General features: G+C 64.5%; 1 protein-coding gene across 5 annotated transcripts in view; it reads right to left on the reverse strand.

Moving 5' to 3' along the window:
* The window catches only part of SKI (SKI proto-oncogene), a 70031-nt gene extending 61388 nt beyond the window's left edge, over positions 1-8643 (reverse strand). For all 5 annotated transcript variants that reach the window (XM_047869390.1, XM_047869388.1, XM_047869389.1 and 2 more), the window contains exon 1: positions 7607-8643. In XM_047869390.1, the coding sequence (XP_047725346.1) occupies positions 7607-8575 (969 nt within the window). In that variant the 5' untranslated portion in view covers positions 8576-8643. The remainder of the gene's footprint in view (positions 1-7606) is intronic.
* Between the last annotated feature and the right edge of the window lie 5176 nt (positions 8644-13819).

Raw genomic sequence — 13819 nt, forward strand, 5'->3', positions numbered from 1 at the left:
ACGGGATAGCCCCACGGACTGAAGTGGTGCCCAACCCACGGCTCTGTGGAAGGAGGGCCAGAGGGGGAACCAGGAGGGCCAGAGGGGGAGCCACGAATGCCACACGCAGGAGCCGGCTCGCCAATCACTGCCACCCCCCCACACACAGAGGTCTCACCAGGGGGCTGGGGTCACCGAAAAGAACACTCAGCTGACAGGGGACAGATGGAGACAGGGCATGAGAAGCTGGCTCTGCTCCCAAGGGAATGCAGGCCTGGCCCCCATGAAAGGTTCTCTCTGGTCACCCGGCACCAAGCGCCCGGCGGGGGTAGCCATGCTCACCCGGGCTGTGGGGACACTGCAGCGCGGGGGTCGTGTCCTGCGTATGAAGCAGGACAGACCTTCAGCCCCCCTCAAAAACACACTTCCTCCCGCAACACGCCGCACGCCCCGGTGGAGAAGAGGAGGGCACAGGGGAGAACGTGCCCCAGACCCAGACTCTAGGCAGGTCCCCAGACACCAAGTCACAAGCAAGTAGCTTCCTGTGAGGACGCGGCAGACGGCCTCTGGGGCAGGGAGACAGACAACCCGCCACCAGCAGATGCCCCCAGAACACGTGCACTGTCCCCACCCCCATCCCAGAGGTTCAGACCCAGGAGCTGGGACACACGGTGGAGCCGCCATCATGGGACTGTCACCCCTACCTGCCCCCTCACACGTGGGCTCCGGGGTCCGGTTAGGGGGCAAGGGCCACACGAGAGTCCCACTGGCACCTGGGGCCCTCAGACCGCAGGGACCCGGCTGACCGTCTCGGGCTCCCCTCTCCTCCCTGCCACCCCACCTGCCACAGCGGTGACCCTCTACCTCAAGCACCCCAGCGGGTCCCCGGGAAGCCTATTTCCAACAAGACGTGTTTCTTTCAAAGCAGCCAGCTAACGTGCCATCGGAAGCCCCCTTGAGGCGGGCAGCACGGCCAGGCTCATCCAGCGCCAGAGCTGAGAACACCTTCGCTCAACAGGCAATAACCAAGCACCCGAGTCAGAGCAGGTTCGAAGCCCCCCCCCCCCCCCCGCGCAGATCTGAGCGAGCCACCTTCTTGACGACACACGACACGGCCAGGACAAACGATGCCTGAGGGACACCACTCTACTCCCGAGAAACTCCCTCCCTCTCTCCTCGCCGTCAGGAGCAGAGCTGCCGAGGTTTCTCGATAACTAGTGATTTCATGCCTCTGTGAGTCATTCAAGGAGTATTTACTCCGGGCCCGGAACTGGGGACCCAGCTGTGACCAACCTGCCCCCTCCACGAGGCTGACAACCACAAACACACAAATCCCAGGCCCACCGCAGCGGGCTGGCCCGGGGAACGGAGCGGAAGGCCCGACCACCGCAGGCTGCGCGGCCCCGAGCGTGGCGCCGGCGCTTCCTGAATCGCGACCCGTAGCTGGAAGTCTCCAAGTCGTGTTCTCTGCAGCCTCCCCAGTCCCAGCAGTAAAGTCAGATGAGACACAGGCGCCAAACACCCAGACACTCTCACCGGTTTCCCGGGCTCTGCCAGGACCCCTCCGAAGCCTCCCATCTGCCTCCACCCACACGAAAGACACGAGGATTACCCCAAGGGACGAGAATCTCCAGCAACGACCAGAGCAGCGCCCGGGGCACGCGCAGCGGGTACCGGGCACCACGGTCACCAGCAGACCTACACGCAGCCAGAGGGATCTCTGCCCCAGGGGGTGCCCCGTCCACTCTCGTCCTTCTTCTAGACCTCTCTCCCGTCCCCCAACCATCCCAGTTCCATTTCACACCAGGGTCCGGGTCCTTAACTTTAGTAAACAAGTTGACACCAGCGGTGGTGAGTCCCAAAACTGGAGGGACCCCCACCCCCAGGCCCCCCTCCTGGCTCCCATGCTGGGACCCGCAAGGCCACTCCACCTCACCGAGCCTCTGCAGTGATGTTGCCCAGGAAAACAGTAAGTCTCATGCAGCAAAACGGGCCTCCAGCCCGTCCTCACTGCTCTGAAAGCAGGGCTCCCCTAGAATCGGACTCTTGATTCACAGAAGAGCAGCGTAAGAGCTACTGTTTACTCCACGCCAGCCCTGCAAACGTGCTAGAGGCTTCCTGAGCGTGACCCAAGTTTGCCTGCACAAACCGCACCTGGGCTGCAGGGCAGGGCAGCGGGGGAGGGAGGGGGTGCGGGGCAGCCTCTGAGAGGTCAGGCAGGGCGGGGACCTGGGTCGTGCTCACAGATGCAACAGGGTGGCCACATATGTAGCCCCCCCGCCCCAAGGTCCCTACCACCCACGCCACTTCATTCCCATGGACACCGTTTGTGGCTCTAACCCAACACCAACCGAAACCCGCTTCAGACCACGCGAGGCCTTGCAGGGAGGGGCCGCCCACCACACACAGCCCCACACCGCCCCACACCCCCAGGAAATGACTTCCTGTCCCTTCACTGCGACGCTGATCCACCCCCCCCCCCATCTGAGATGGTCAATAAACAGAAAGCGGGGAGCAGTGGGCATGGTCCCCAGGCCACGCCCCGGCTCCGTCCCAACTCCGCCTGGTTCCCCATTTCCCCAGGGACAGCGAGCCAGGAGGGCAAGGGCCGAGGCAAGAACGGAGGCCTTCTCCTCCCCCTGCAGCTCTCACGGACCTTAAGGAAATAATTCAGCCTCTATATTTTGACTCAAAACAAAGAAACTTTTTAAAAACATTTCAGTTGAAACTTGCATAATTCCTCCAGTGGAGAAATCCTCCCTGACTTTCGCAATCCTTAGAAAGAGACACATTATTGGTGCTTGTGTAACAGTCTCCGGAGCCGCCGTGAAGAGTCCAGCCGCCGGCCTGGGCCACCTCCCGCGGTCACCTCCCGCCAGACGGCCAGGGCCGGCCCCGGAAGCACGGCCTCCCCCAGCCCCCCCCCCCCCCGGCGGCCAGGGGTGCGGGGTGCGGCTCGGCCACAGTCCCCCAGACTTCCTCCAGCGCAGGCCTGTCTGCCCTCACCCGGCACCTCAGACAGACATTACACAAACCGGCTGCGGGGAAGGTTGAGAAACCGAGACGCCGAGAGTCAATGACCCTACTCTCATAGCCCCAGCTGACGGACGGACGGACGGACGGACCCCAGTGAGACAGCAGGGACAGAGGCAAAGGTCACTCAATGACCCCGCTGCCCCAGGCGAGCTGCTGCCCTGGGGAGACCCCAGAAGCTAGGGGGCCTGGCCCAGCTGGAAACTGGCAGGATGGCAGACAGACAGGCGGACAGACCACACCTGGAGAACCATCTAGACATGCCTCTGCTCACTCAGACGGGCTGAGGCACCCGGCCAGCCATTCAGCAGCCCCTTGCTCCCGCACGGCCAATTCCACGGCATTGGGGGGAAGCAGAGCTCGTTTGAGCTGCCACGTCCCCCACCGGAGAAGACTCCCCAGCCTTCATTCTGGCACACCCTATCCTTCCGCATGGGTGGGAGGGGGTGGCCAAGGCCCGTCCAGGGCGTCACCTAAGCCGGCACCCACCTTCTCAACCACACGTCTGCAGCCAGGAAATCACCATGGAACCCCACAAAAACCTACAGCAAAACGGGTGGACCAAGAGACGACTCCGTCGCTAAGTCTCTGCCCACACAGCAGACGGCATCCAAAGGACAACACCCCATTCAAGAGGGGGCCCCAAGGAAGCGAGCGGGTCGGAGTCTGTTCCAGCCTGGCAGCACCCTCTTCACACTGTTCCTTCCCATGAAAACATCAGCTTAAATAAGACCAGACACACCTCTCCAGGGGAGAGTCCACAGACCAAGACCCCCTTCCCAGCCTGTGGACCCAAGAGGTGCCGTCACTCCCCAAGACAGGCCACAAGACTCGGCATCCCCAGGGCTGCCGGCCGGTCCCTGCTCTGAGGAAGCCTGCCCTCTGACCAGGGAGAAGTTGCAGGTGACACGAGAAAACCTGTCCCAACGTCAGGAATCCGGACACATGCAGTCGCGGACCCTCACGCCACACGCCAAGGGGCCATCGGCCTGCAGGCCCCTGGAGCACAATGAGCCGCGTGACAAGAGCAAGGCTACAAAAGGACCCTTCTGAAAACCCGGCGGTCTGAAGGACGAATGGACGATCCGCACAAGCCAGGCTCTCCGATCTGGGAATCGGGACCCCCGGAAGAACAAAGAGCATCTCCGAGGAGCCCCAACCCTGCCCGGGCCCCAGGGAGGCAGCGCCCCGTCCCGCGGTCGGCCCTGGTTACCCCGCGAGGAGGCCTCCTGCGGGCCAAGAGGCCAAGCCCCCAGCAGCAGCTGAGCAGGCAGCACCCACGTCCTCCTCTGTGACAGCAACCTATGCTGCTAAACAACCAGGCCAATTCAGCGCAGACACCATCAGACGAGCCCAAGATGAAGGGACAGAGCCAGTCGGGCAGAAGAGGAGGGCAGGGGTAGAAAGGGCACCACGGTCCCCATCTCCTTGCCATGTGTTCCTCCACACATGACGTGTCCCCACCCCCACCCCACCCCCACCGGACACCTAAACACCCTAGAGAAATAAAACATCACCAGTCACCACTTGCTACGGTCCCCATCTCATACACGAGAAAACGGAGACCCACACAGGTTAAGCCAACTGGCTCGAGGTCACGTAGCAGGAGGGACGCAATGAGGACGTGGGAGCCATCCCCTGGGCTCCCGCAGCTGGGCTAGCCTACCACAGGGCGCCCAGGGCAGCACCCCGTGGGTGGGGGCGGGGGGAGAGGCTGGGAGACGGCTCCCCACGGCCCCAGCACGGCCGACGGCACTTCCTGCAGGCCCCCGTGACGTGAGGGGGCATCCCTAAGGAGGCCTGCCAACCCACACTCGCAGACAGGCCGCCTTCACAGGGTTTCCGGGTTCGAGGTCGGAGCCCCACCCCACGCTCATTTCCACACTGGGGCAACCACAGACAACCCGCCACGGCCACGGCCACAGGCAAAGCAGGGTGGGCAGAGGTGAGCGGGTCTCCGAGACCCCCAGAGACCAGCGGCCCTCCTGGCACTGAGCGCGAACGGTGCCGAGTCTCCGGCTGGCAGGAGAGCTGGGCGGCTCGAGCCCCACAACACGGGAACGTGCCTCAGCTCCCACTGCCTCACCAGAACCCAAGGCCCCAGGGGAGTCATGTCCCCTACAGAGAGGAATTCTAGCACATTCTTTGTTCCCTGCTGTCCTCAACCCTGCTAAGTCAAAAATATTAAACTAAGCTATAAAGTAATTGAAGAAATCAAAATATATTCCACAAATAAGCTGTCAGAGGCGACCGGAAGGAGCGATCAGAGATAGGCGGGGCACGGGGGGGGGGGGGGGGGGGGGGCTCTTCCCAGGCAGCTCCTTCCATAGCAAGTGGGGTCTAGGCAGCTGGGGGGTCCCATCCCTCCCTGAGGCCGAGACCTTCCTCCTCACGTGGTGCCCTCGGCACGCAGACAGACGAGCACATGGCTCTGCTAAGGGATTTAAAGAGAACGACACACCCCAGGACTCCCAACTGCGTGGTCACAGAGCCAAGACAGCAGGCAGAGCCCCAAGAACAGGACAGGCAGAAAAAGCCAGCAGGAAGAGCACCCCACGAGGTGGCAGAGCCGGCACGAGAGCTCGTGGGCAGATGCCCAGGCCACCACCACACGGGACAGCGGGGGGCGACACTGACCTGGAGACCCCACCCACTTACGATAAGCACGTCCTCCTCATCTTGGGAAATTTCCGTTTAATCGGTACGTAAAATTTAAAGCAGCATGGGGGAAAGCACGGAAGGAGACAGGGCGCTGGTCATCTGTCGAAAAGGCCAGAGCAGAAACGGGGTCTGGCCTCAGCTCCACGGACGGTGGCGCCAGGAAACAGTCCTGCCTCCTCCCCAGGCAGCGCTCCGGCCCGGGAGCCCAGGCTGGGCCTTCCCTGAGCCTGGGGACGGCCGCGCCCAGGAGCACAGGGCCTGCTACAAGGGACCCCGGGACCAGGACTGCAGCTGTGACAAAAGGCCAGCCCCGGCGAGCCCTCACCCCGCAACTTGGACACCAACACAGGCACACCCCGCCGGACAAGGCCCTCTGCCACCTGCTCTGGAGGTGGGGGACCGGCCACGGCCTCGCCCACCGGCTAAGGCCCGCACCTACCACAGCCCCGCACACAGGACTCCCCTAGGCCACACCGGCGGTGGAAGGAGCGGGCGCCCCAAACAGAAAAGCCCCCAGTTCACACGGGGTGCTTATCATGCCGCCCATCGCAGACTCATCTGAAATCGAGGGCTCGGGCCGGCCTTTCCTGCCAGCATCCTCCCCGACTCAAAGCATCCCTCGTGCACAACCCCTGCCCTACGGTCAGCGGACGGCTGCCACCCGGGCACCGGCATAGCTGAGGGCAGAAATGCCACCGAACGCTCGTGCACGTGTGCGCGCGCACACGGCAGCCCTCTCCCCAAGCACGGGCAAACAGGCCCCTACATCCCTGGCCCCTCCTCTGCTCACCGAGACTCTGACACCGCGCTGGAGGGGCGCCCAGAGAAAACCGGGCGGGAGCATCTATTCACAGATTTAGAAAAAGAAAAGTTTGATGCAATAGCTGAATTAATTAGGCCTCCTAAGAATAGCTAAGCCAGTGCAGCATTCCGAGCGTGCAGCTTAATAAGCCTGGATATTTAAAAGAAAAGTTACAAACACTTGGGGAGGGGAAGGCAGCCTGAAGAGCTGATGAGGACCCCAGTGAATGGTTCTGGCGTCCAGTGGCCCAGAAGCTGCCCGGCCGGATCAGAGATCCTCCGCCGGGCAGACAACAGAGCCTCAGCCAGTGGCCTCCCCCGCCCTTCAGCGTTTCAGGGAGAGGGAGACGAGGAACCAGGCGTGTCCAAAACAAATCGCAGGCCACGAGCTATTCCTACTCAGGGCCCCAGGTGCCCACTGACCAGGGCCCCAAGCCCAGGGCCAAGTGGCCCTTGCCGCCACACGGGGGACTCAAGGATTCACACCCTGGCAGGCCCACGGAGACGCACAGAGCTGGAGTCGCCGTGTCTCGGCCCCCTGCCACCGCGGCCTGGACACCTGGCTTCGTTTCTGAGTCTGTCTCCCAAGACTTCAAGGCACAAACAGGCGCTGCCTGGCCCAGTTCCGTCTGCTGAGGTCCATGGGCAGGCAGCCCTCTCTGTCTGCGAGCCTGGGAGCCCACTCGGTCTGGACACCTCCTCAGGGCCCCAAGGCAGGCCCCAGGCCTGAGGCTGCAGCCTGGGCTCGGCCCACATCTAACTTCCCAGGACTCGGGACGGGAGCATCTGAGTCCTGAAGCCTGCCCTTCGCAGCCCATCTGAGCGATGGCTTCTGTGCCCGCCAGGCCACAGAACACGAGGACCCCCCACCCCCACCCCAACTCCTAGCAAGCCGGCTCATCATGGGGATCGGATCGAGCCGGAGGACCCTTCCTACGCAGCCGTCGATGGGGACACTGACGCCACCCTGCATTTCCTCAAAAACAAACCCTAAGACAAGTCCCGGCCTGCAGGGACAGAGCCCCTGCCTGGCCCCGGGACGGCCCCCCAGCCTTTCCCCGGCCCTCCCAGCCTCCAGGCCCTGGGGCCCAGCACATCCCAGCCTCCTCCCACAGCCAGCAGGGACACTCACCCGGGGCACCCGCCGCTTGTACTTGTTGCCATAGTCAAACTTCTCCTTCACGTCGTCCAGGCAGCGGCCGAGGCGCGCCTGCTCCTCCTTGCCCGTGTAGTCCTGGCTCAGCAGGATGTAGGCCCGCCAGTTGGCCGAGTCGAAGCCCCAGTGGCAGGTCCGGTTCTCCAGCGCCTTGTGTGAGTGCACCACGAACTTGTGCGGCGGGTACATGAGGCGGCAGTCGAGGCACTGGATGCAGGCGGCGCTCGGGCTGCTGTAGAGCTCGGGCACCAGCAGCCCCTTGCACTTGCCGAAGCACTCGTGGTACACACGCACGCTGCGCTCGCTGAGCTCCAGGCCCAGCGCCAGACTGGCGGCCAGCTCCTTCTTGCAGGGCGGCGGGTAGGCGCCGCCGTACAGCAGCGCGTTGCACAGGCGCTCGGCGTCCGTCTTGGTGATGAGCCCGCACGAGGGCGCCGAGAAGGGCAGGATGCCCATGACTTTGAGGATCTCCAGCTGGTCCGCCGTGCAGCGCGAGCAATAGATGTGCAGCTCGTCGCACACCGAGTTGATCTGCTGCAGCGAGAAGTCGCGCAGCACCGAGTTGAGGATCTGCGGCAGGCACAGGCGCTTCTCGCCGCCCACCACGAAGCACGAGATGGTCTCGCCCTCCAGCACGGTCTCGCAGCGCTCGGTGGAACGGTCGGATGGCATGAAGAAAGGCCCGGGGAGCACCGGCGGCGGCGGCTGGATGGCTGGCAGGTGCAGCACGGGCGGCGGCTCCGCGGCCGCGGGCACCGGCGCCGGCACCGCAGCCGCGCTTGCCTCCTTGGCGCTCTCCTTCTTGTAGGCCTCCTGCGCCCAGCGCGCCGAGAAGGCGGCCGGGCCGCCCAGCGAGCTCATAGAGCTCAGGTGGAACTGCTCCAGCGTCTTCTGCAGCCCCGGGTGCGGCTGGAAACCGCCGCGGCCGCCCGCCGCCGCCTCCATGGTGCGCTCCGGCTCCCCGGGCCGCTCCCGCTCCCGCGCGCCCGGGCCCCCGCGGCCCCCGCCGCCGCCCCGGGCGCCCCGGCGGCGCCCCCGGCCCCTGCCCCGGCCCCCTCCCCCCGCCGCCGCCGCCGGCTCCCGACCGATCACGGCCGCGGCCTCGGCCTCGCCCGGGGGCGCGAAGGGGTAGGCGGGCGGGGCGAAGGGGTCCCGCCGCTGGAGCCCGCCGGCGCCCGGGCCCGGCGCCACATCCACGCGCCCCGCGCCCCGCCCGCCGCCGCCGCCGCCGCCGCCGCCCGGGCCCCCCGCGCGCCCCCCGCGCGCCCCCCGGGCCCTAGGCGCGGGGCATGACCCTGCGCGCGCCGCCAACGCCAACGCCAACGCTCGCGGGCCCGGGGCTCGCGGGGGGCGCGCGGGCAGGTGCCGGCGCCGCGAGGCGCGAATCGCCGCGGCGGCCGAGGCCGAGGGGCCCGGGAGGAGCGGGGGCGCGGGCGCGGGGCCCGCCGGGCCGTCCTCGCGCGGCGCGCCGCCGCCGCCGCCCCGCTCCTCCCACCGCGCGGCGCCCGCCCGGCTCGTCCCGGCGGCGCTGGCCGGCCGCGTCGCGCCCGCCGCCGGCCGCCCCGGCCCGGCCCGCGCCCACCCCGCCGCCCGCGCCCGGCTCCGCGGCCCGCCCGCCCGCCTGCGCGCGCGCGGCTTCCGGGGCGGCGGGAGCGCCTGTGGCGGCGGCCCTCAGAGCGCGGCGGCGGCGGCGGCGGCGGCGGCGGCGCGGGGCTCGGCGCACATCCTCCCGGCGGCTCGCTCCGGCTCGGACTGAGCGCCGAGCGCTGAGCTCACGCCGCCGCCCCGCCCCGCCCCGCGCCGCCCCGCCCCGCGCCGCCGCCGCCCCGCCCCTCGCGCCGTCTGGAGCCGCGCGTCCGCCTCAGCCCAGCGCCGGCCAGGAATGCGACCGCCTCCCGGCCCGGCTCTTCCAAGAACGCGCCCTCCCCCCCGCCGCCACCCCGCCCGGGCTCGGGCCTGCTCGGCCGCGCTCGGGCCCGTCCGCCGGGGACTCGGCTCCGCTCGGCTCCGCCCGCCCCGGACTCGGCCCCGCTCGGTTCCCCCTCGGGCCCCCCCACCCTCCCCCCTCCCCCCTCCCCCCTCCCCCCTCCCCCCTCCCGCCTCCTCGGCCTCGCTCGGCCCCGCCCTCCGGAAGGGCGCTCGGCGGGGGCAGCGGCGGCGCCCGGGGCCCCCCCTTCCGGCCGAGGCCGCTTCCTGCGCCGCTGGGAAGGCGCCGGTTCCGCCGCCGACACCGCCGCCGCCGCCGGGGCCCCGAAACCCACACGCGGCCCCCGCCACAACCGCAGACTCGCGGAGGGGCGGGCAGGTCGAGGGCGGCGCGGCCTCCGCCGCCCGCCACGCCGTCAAGTCCACGGGGACCCCACGCTCGGCGGGGACGCCGCAGGGCACGACCCGGGTCCCATAGAATGACGAGGACGTCTAGGGGGTTACTCCACGTTAGGATTGCCCCACCCGAGGGAGGCCACACAAGAGACACGGTGCAGCATGGCCCAGGGACCCCCCACACGTGCAGGCGCGGCCCAGCACGCCCCCCCCCCTCGCCCCTGTCCCCCGGATGATTGACCGGCTGCACCGACCACCCCACGACCGTGCACCCTGGTCGCGTGGCAGCCAGCAGCTTCGCCTCCCACTGGTCCCAGTGCAGAACTTGCCTGCTCCCTGGGGCAGGGGCTTTGTGCCTCGATGCACAACCCTGAGTCGGGAACTGTGCCCTGCGCACACAGGCCAGGTCACTGCCCGGGCCTGGCCGGGGTCGGTCCGTAGACAGGTGGCCTGACCCTTATGCTGCAGCCCGCTCCCCCGCCCCTACCCCCGGCTGGAGAGCCCCTTCCACGTCTGGAGGGCGCCTGAGGCAGCCCCAGGGAGACACTTCCCTGCGTGTCCTTCCACGACTGGCTGTCAAGGGGGAGAGACAAACCAGAAAGTGCAGGACAGGAAAAGACCAGGGGCTCCAAGTTGGACAGGCTGGCTAGATGGCCCCCAGAGGAGGCAGCATCTTAGCTGAGGCCTAGCGGGTAGGCACTGGAAGTCAAAGAGACGGTTCTATCTGTGCTCAACCCCAGTGCAGGACAGTCCGGCCAAGCTACACAGCAACACCTTTTCCTCCACAGGACAAGGGCACCCAAGCTGACCTGGGCACTAGGTGACATGTGAGGACCATGCCCGCTCCAGCCTGAGTGACCTTCAGTTGACTTCAGCTTGCCACCTCCTGCTCCTACCTCCCCAGTGGAGGCTGAAAGTGGCCCCAGTCCAGCGCTCCTAGGGGGTGGCACCTGCCCCTGGGAGCCGACCAGGCGTCTCTATGGCCCTTGTCACCCCTGAGGTGCCGGCAGGTGTCTGGGGAGGCAGCTAGGACGGGCGGGCACAGGGGGACGCCAGGGAGGGGCTTGAGATTCAGGGTGCAGTGGCCCCAAGTCTGGACACCTGATCACTCCCCTCCATGGACACGACCCCCCCCCGCCCTCGCCTGTGTCCTAAGGCTGTCCCTCCCACCCTTCTCTCGGATTCCCCCAGCAACAGCAGCCCCGAGAGGACGCGTCTCTATGTGTGCAAACATGAAGCTCCAGAGGAGTATTTCAAAAACCAAGAAAAGGCACCTCTTGTTTTGGGATATCATTTTCTTGCTCCACATTTGGACCAAAAACGTTTCTATTTTACCTGAGAAGGTTAGTTCCTTCCATGTGGGTTTGAATTCTACGCAGCTCGGGCAACCTGTAATCCAAAGGAGGCGGTTGGGGCACCAGAGGGCTGTCTGGGAAGGGTTTCCAGCCAAGCACAGAATTTCTCCTGTCCTTTTGGCCAAGCAGACACCCTCACAGGGGCCCCAAGCCCTTGGTCCCCGTGATAGGCAGTGCCCAGATCCAATGGACCACTTCCCTGTACATCCTCTGACTTCGCGTGCCTCTGGGAAGGGGTCCCAGGAAGGGGCCAGGCAGGGGTCCCAACATTTTTCCCAAGTTGCAGGAGGTACATAGTAGGGGACAGGTGAGGGGTGAAGAACCCTGAGAAGCAGAGAGGGCCTGGATCACCTCTAAAAGTCCTCCTCATTGGACTTCGAGGCCTCCTCCCCGAAAGATGTTGGAGTTTCTGGAGCAGCCAAGCCCACCTCACCCACCAAAGACCAGGCCAGCCATGCCTAGACAGAGCCAGCCAGACTCCCTGTCTTCTCTCTGACCCAGTGGGGTGTCTCAGCCCTGCTGGCCTTTCTCCCTCCACCCCACCCCCACAGCTGGATGGCGGGGTGGCTCACTCCTCCCCCTGTCCCCCTGCCACTGGCCAGGCACCAGGCTGGCAGGCAGAAGGTCCAGTCCACGGGCAAAGCCACATCGGAGGGCAGGGACCCACTACACCTGCGCCCCCGCCCCGGCTCACGGTGTGGGCAGCGGGCTGTGTGTGTTCATATCTGTGGGACTTGTACCCCTGCAGGCACGGGGCTGAGTGCTGGGACCAACAGGGAAGGAGAGCAAGTTCTGCCCCACGTGGCTTCCACCTCCTGTGGCCAAGGATTGACACATCGGCCGGCAGAGGAGCGACATCATTCAGGTCCTGAGGAGGGCTTGAGAGGCTGGGAGCTGGCCTTGGAGCCAGCAGTGTTCAGGGTCAGAGGTGAGGGCACTGGCAGTGATGGGGGGGGAGGGGGACGCTCACAGGCCCAATGGGGGAAAAGGGCTGGAAGGCTCGAGGCAGCAGCCCCGACAAAGAGACCCCCACGGACGGCTTCCTGCTTCCCTGAGTGGACCAGCCCAGTCCTCCCCAGCTCCCACCTGCCCCCTGCCCCCTGGGAAGTGGAAGAAAACACCTGGTTGGAGCCAGGCACAAACTGTCATTGTTAAGAAAGTGCTAAGATGCCATTTTAAAACCTTAACCTGGATGAGGCACCTGCGTGGCTCAGTCGGTTGAGCATCTGACTGATTTCGGCTCAAGTCATGATCCCAGGGTCATGGGATTAAGCCCCGCATTGGGCTTCACGCGCTGAAAACTCCGATCCTGCTTGGGATTCTTTCTCTCCCCCTATTTTTACCCCTCCCGCGCTCAAGCTCACACACACACACACACACACACTCTCTCTCTCTCTCTCTCTCTCTCTCTCTCAAAAATAAACATTGTTTTTAATATGGAGAGGAATAAATGAATCGTGTGTTGAATTGGAATCAGCAAGACTTCCGTGAACCGATAAGTTGCAATGTTTATAAACAAAGAGAAAAATTGTAGATGTAAACGTGTGTTTGTACAAACATCCGTATAATTCGCAGCTCTGTCTAGTGAGAGGGCCTGAGAGGAGTGACACGCCAACAGCCGTGAGCACACTGAGAACACACATCCTGGTTTCTAAATTCCATCCTCCATAGAAGGAACCAGAGTTCTTTGGCAAGATGTTCCCAGGGCTTGGGCAGGGAGAGGACAGGATGAGCCTGGGGCACCTTCCTGTGCCCAGAAGCACTGAAGGGCTCAAAGCATAACTGGGACATGTCAAAGGGACGTTACCAGCTTGAAGCTCCCCCCCCCCCTCACTGGCAAATCAGAGGTCACAATTATTGTCACAAGTTACAATCACAGAATAAAATAGGAAACCACAAGTCCACACATATTCAGATACTTACTAGGATAAATTATTTGTAAGTTGAAAGTTTGATGAGAAATAGTCTATTTGCCTGGTTTTAAAGTTCCTCACGCAAGGTTCCCATAATCACTAAGGGAAGAAGAGTGAGTCCCCAGGGGAGATGCGGGCAGACACCACGGTAACCAAACAATCTAATCGGACACCATCACTCGTTGGCTCAATCGTAGTCCTGCACCACCGACAGGGTGGGACGGGCAGACGGCACGTCAGTTGTGTGATTCTCCTGCCGAAGAAGCATGGCCTGCCTCTGATCACAAGGAAAATTCAGACGTCCACGTGGAGGGACTATGTACAGAAGGACGGGCCCAGAACCTTCACAGGTGTCAGGGTTTCAGCTGTCAGGGAGAGGCCAAGGAATGTTCTGGATCTTCAGAGGCTAAAAAGATGATGGCACAGTGTGATGTGTGGCCCTGGGTTGGATCCCATGCACAGTACTGGGACAACCAGAAAGTCTTGGATGTAGTCTAAGACCAGATGGCGATGACCCTACTTTGGACGAGGTGCTATGGTTATGTCAGAGAACAGCCTTGTTTGGGTGCATGGTAGAGCCCTAGGTCAGCAATTAATTC

This window comes from Prionailurus viverrinus, chromosome C1 (genome assembly GCF_022837055.1).
Source record: "Prionailurus viverrinus isolate Anna chromosome C1, UM_Priviv_1.0, whole genome shotgun sequence".
NCBI lineage: Eukaryota > Metazoa > Chordata > Mammalia > Carnivora > Felidae > Prionailurus > Prionailurus viverrinus.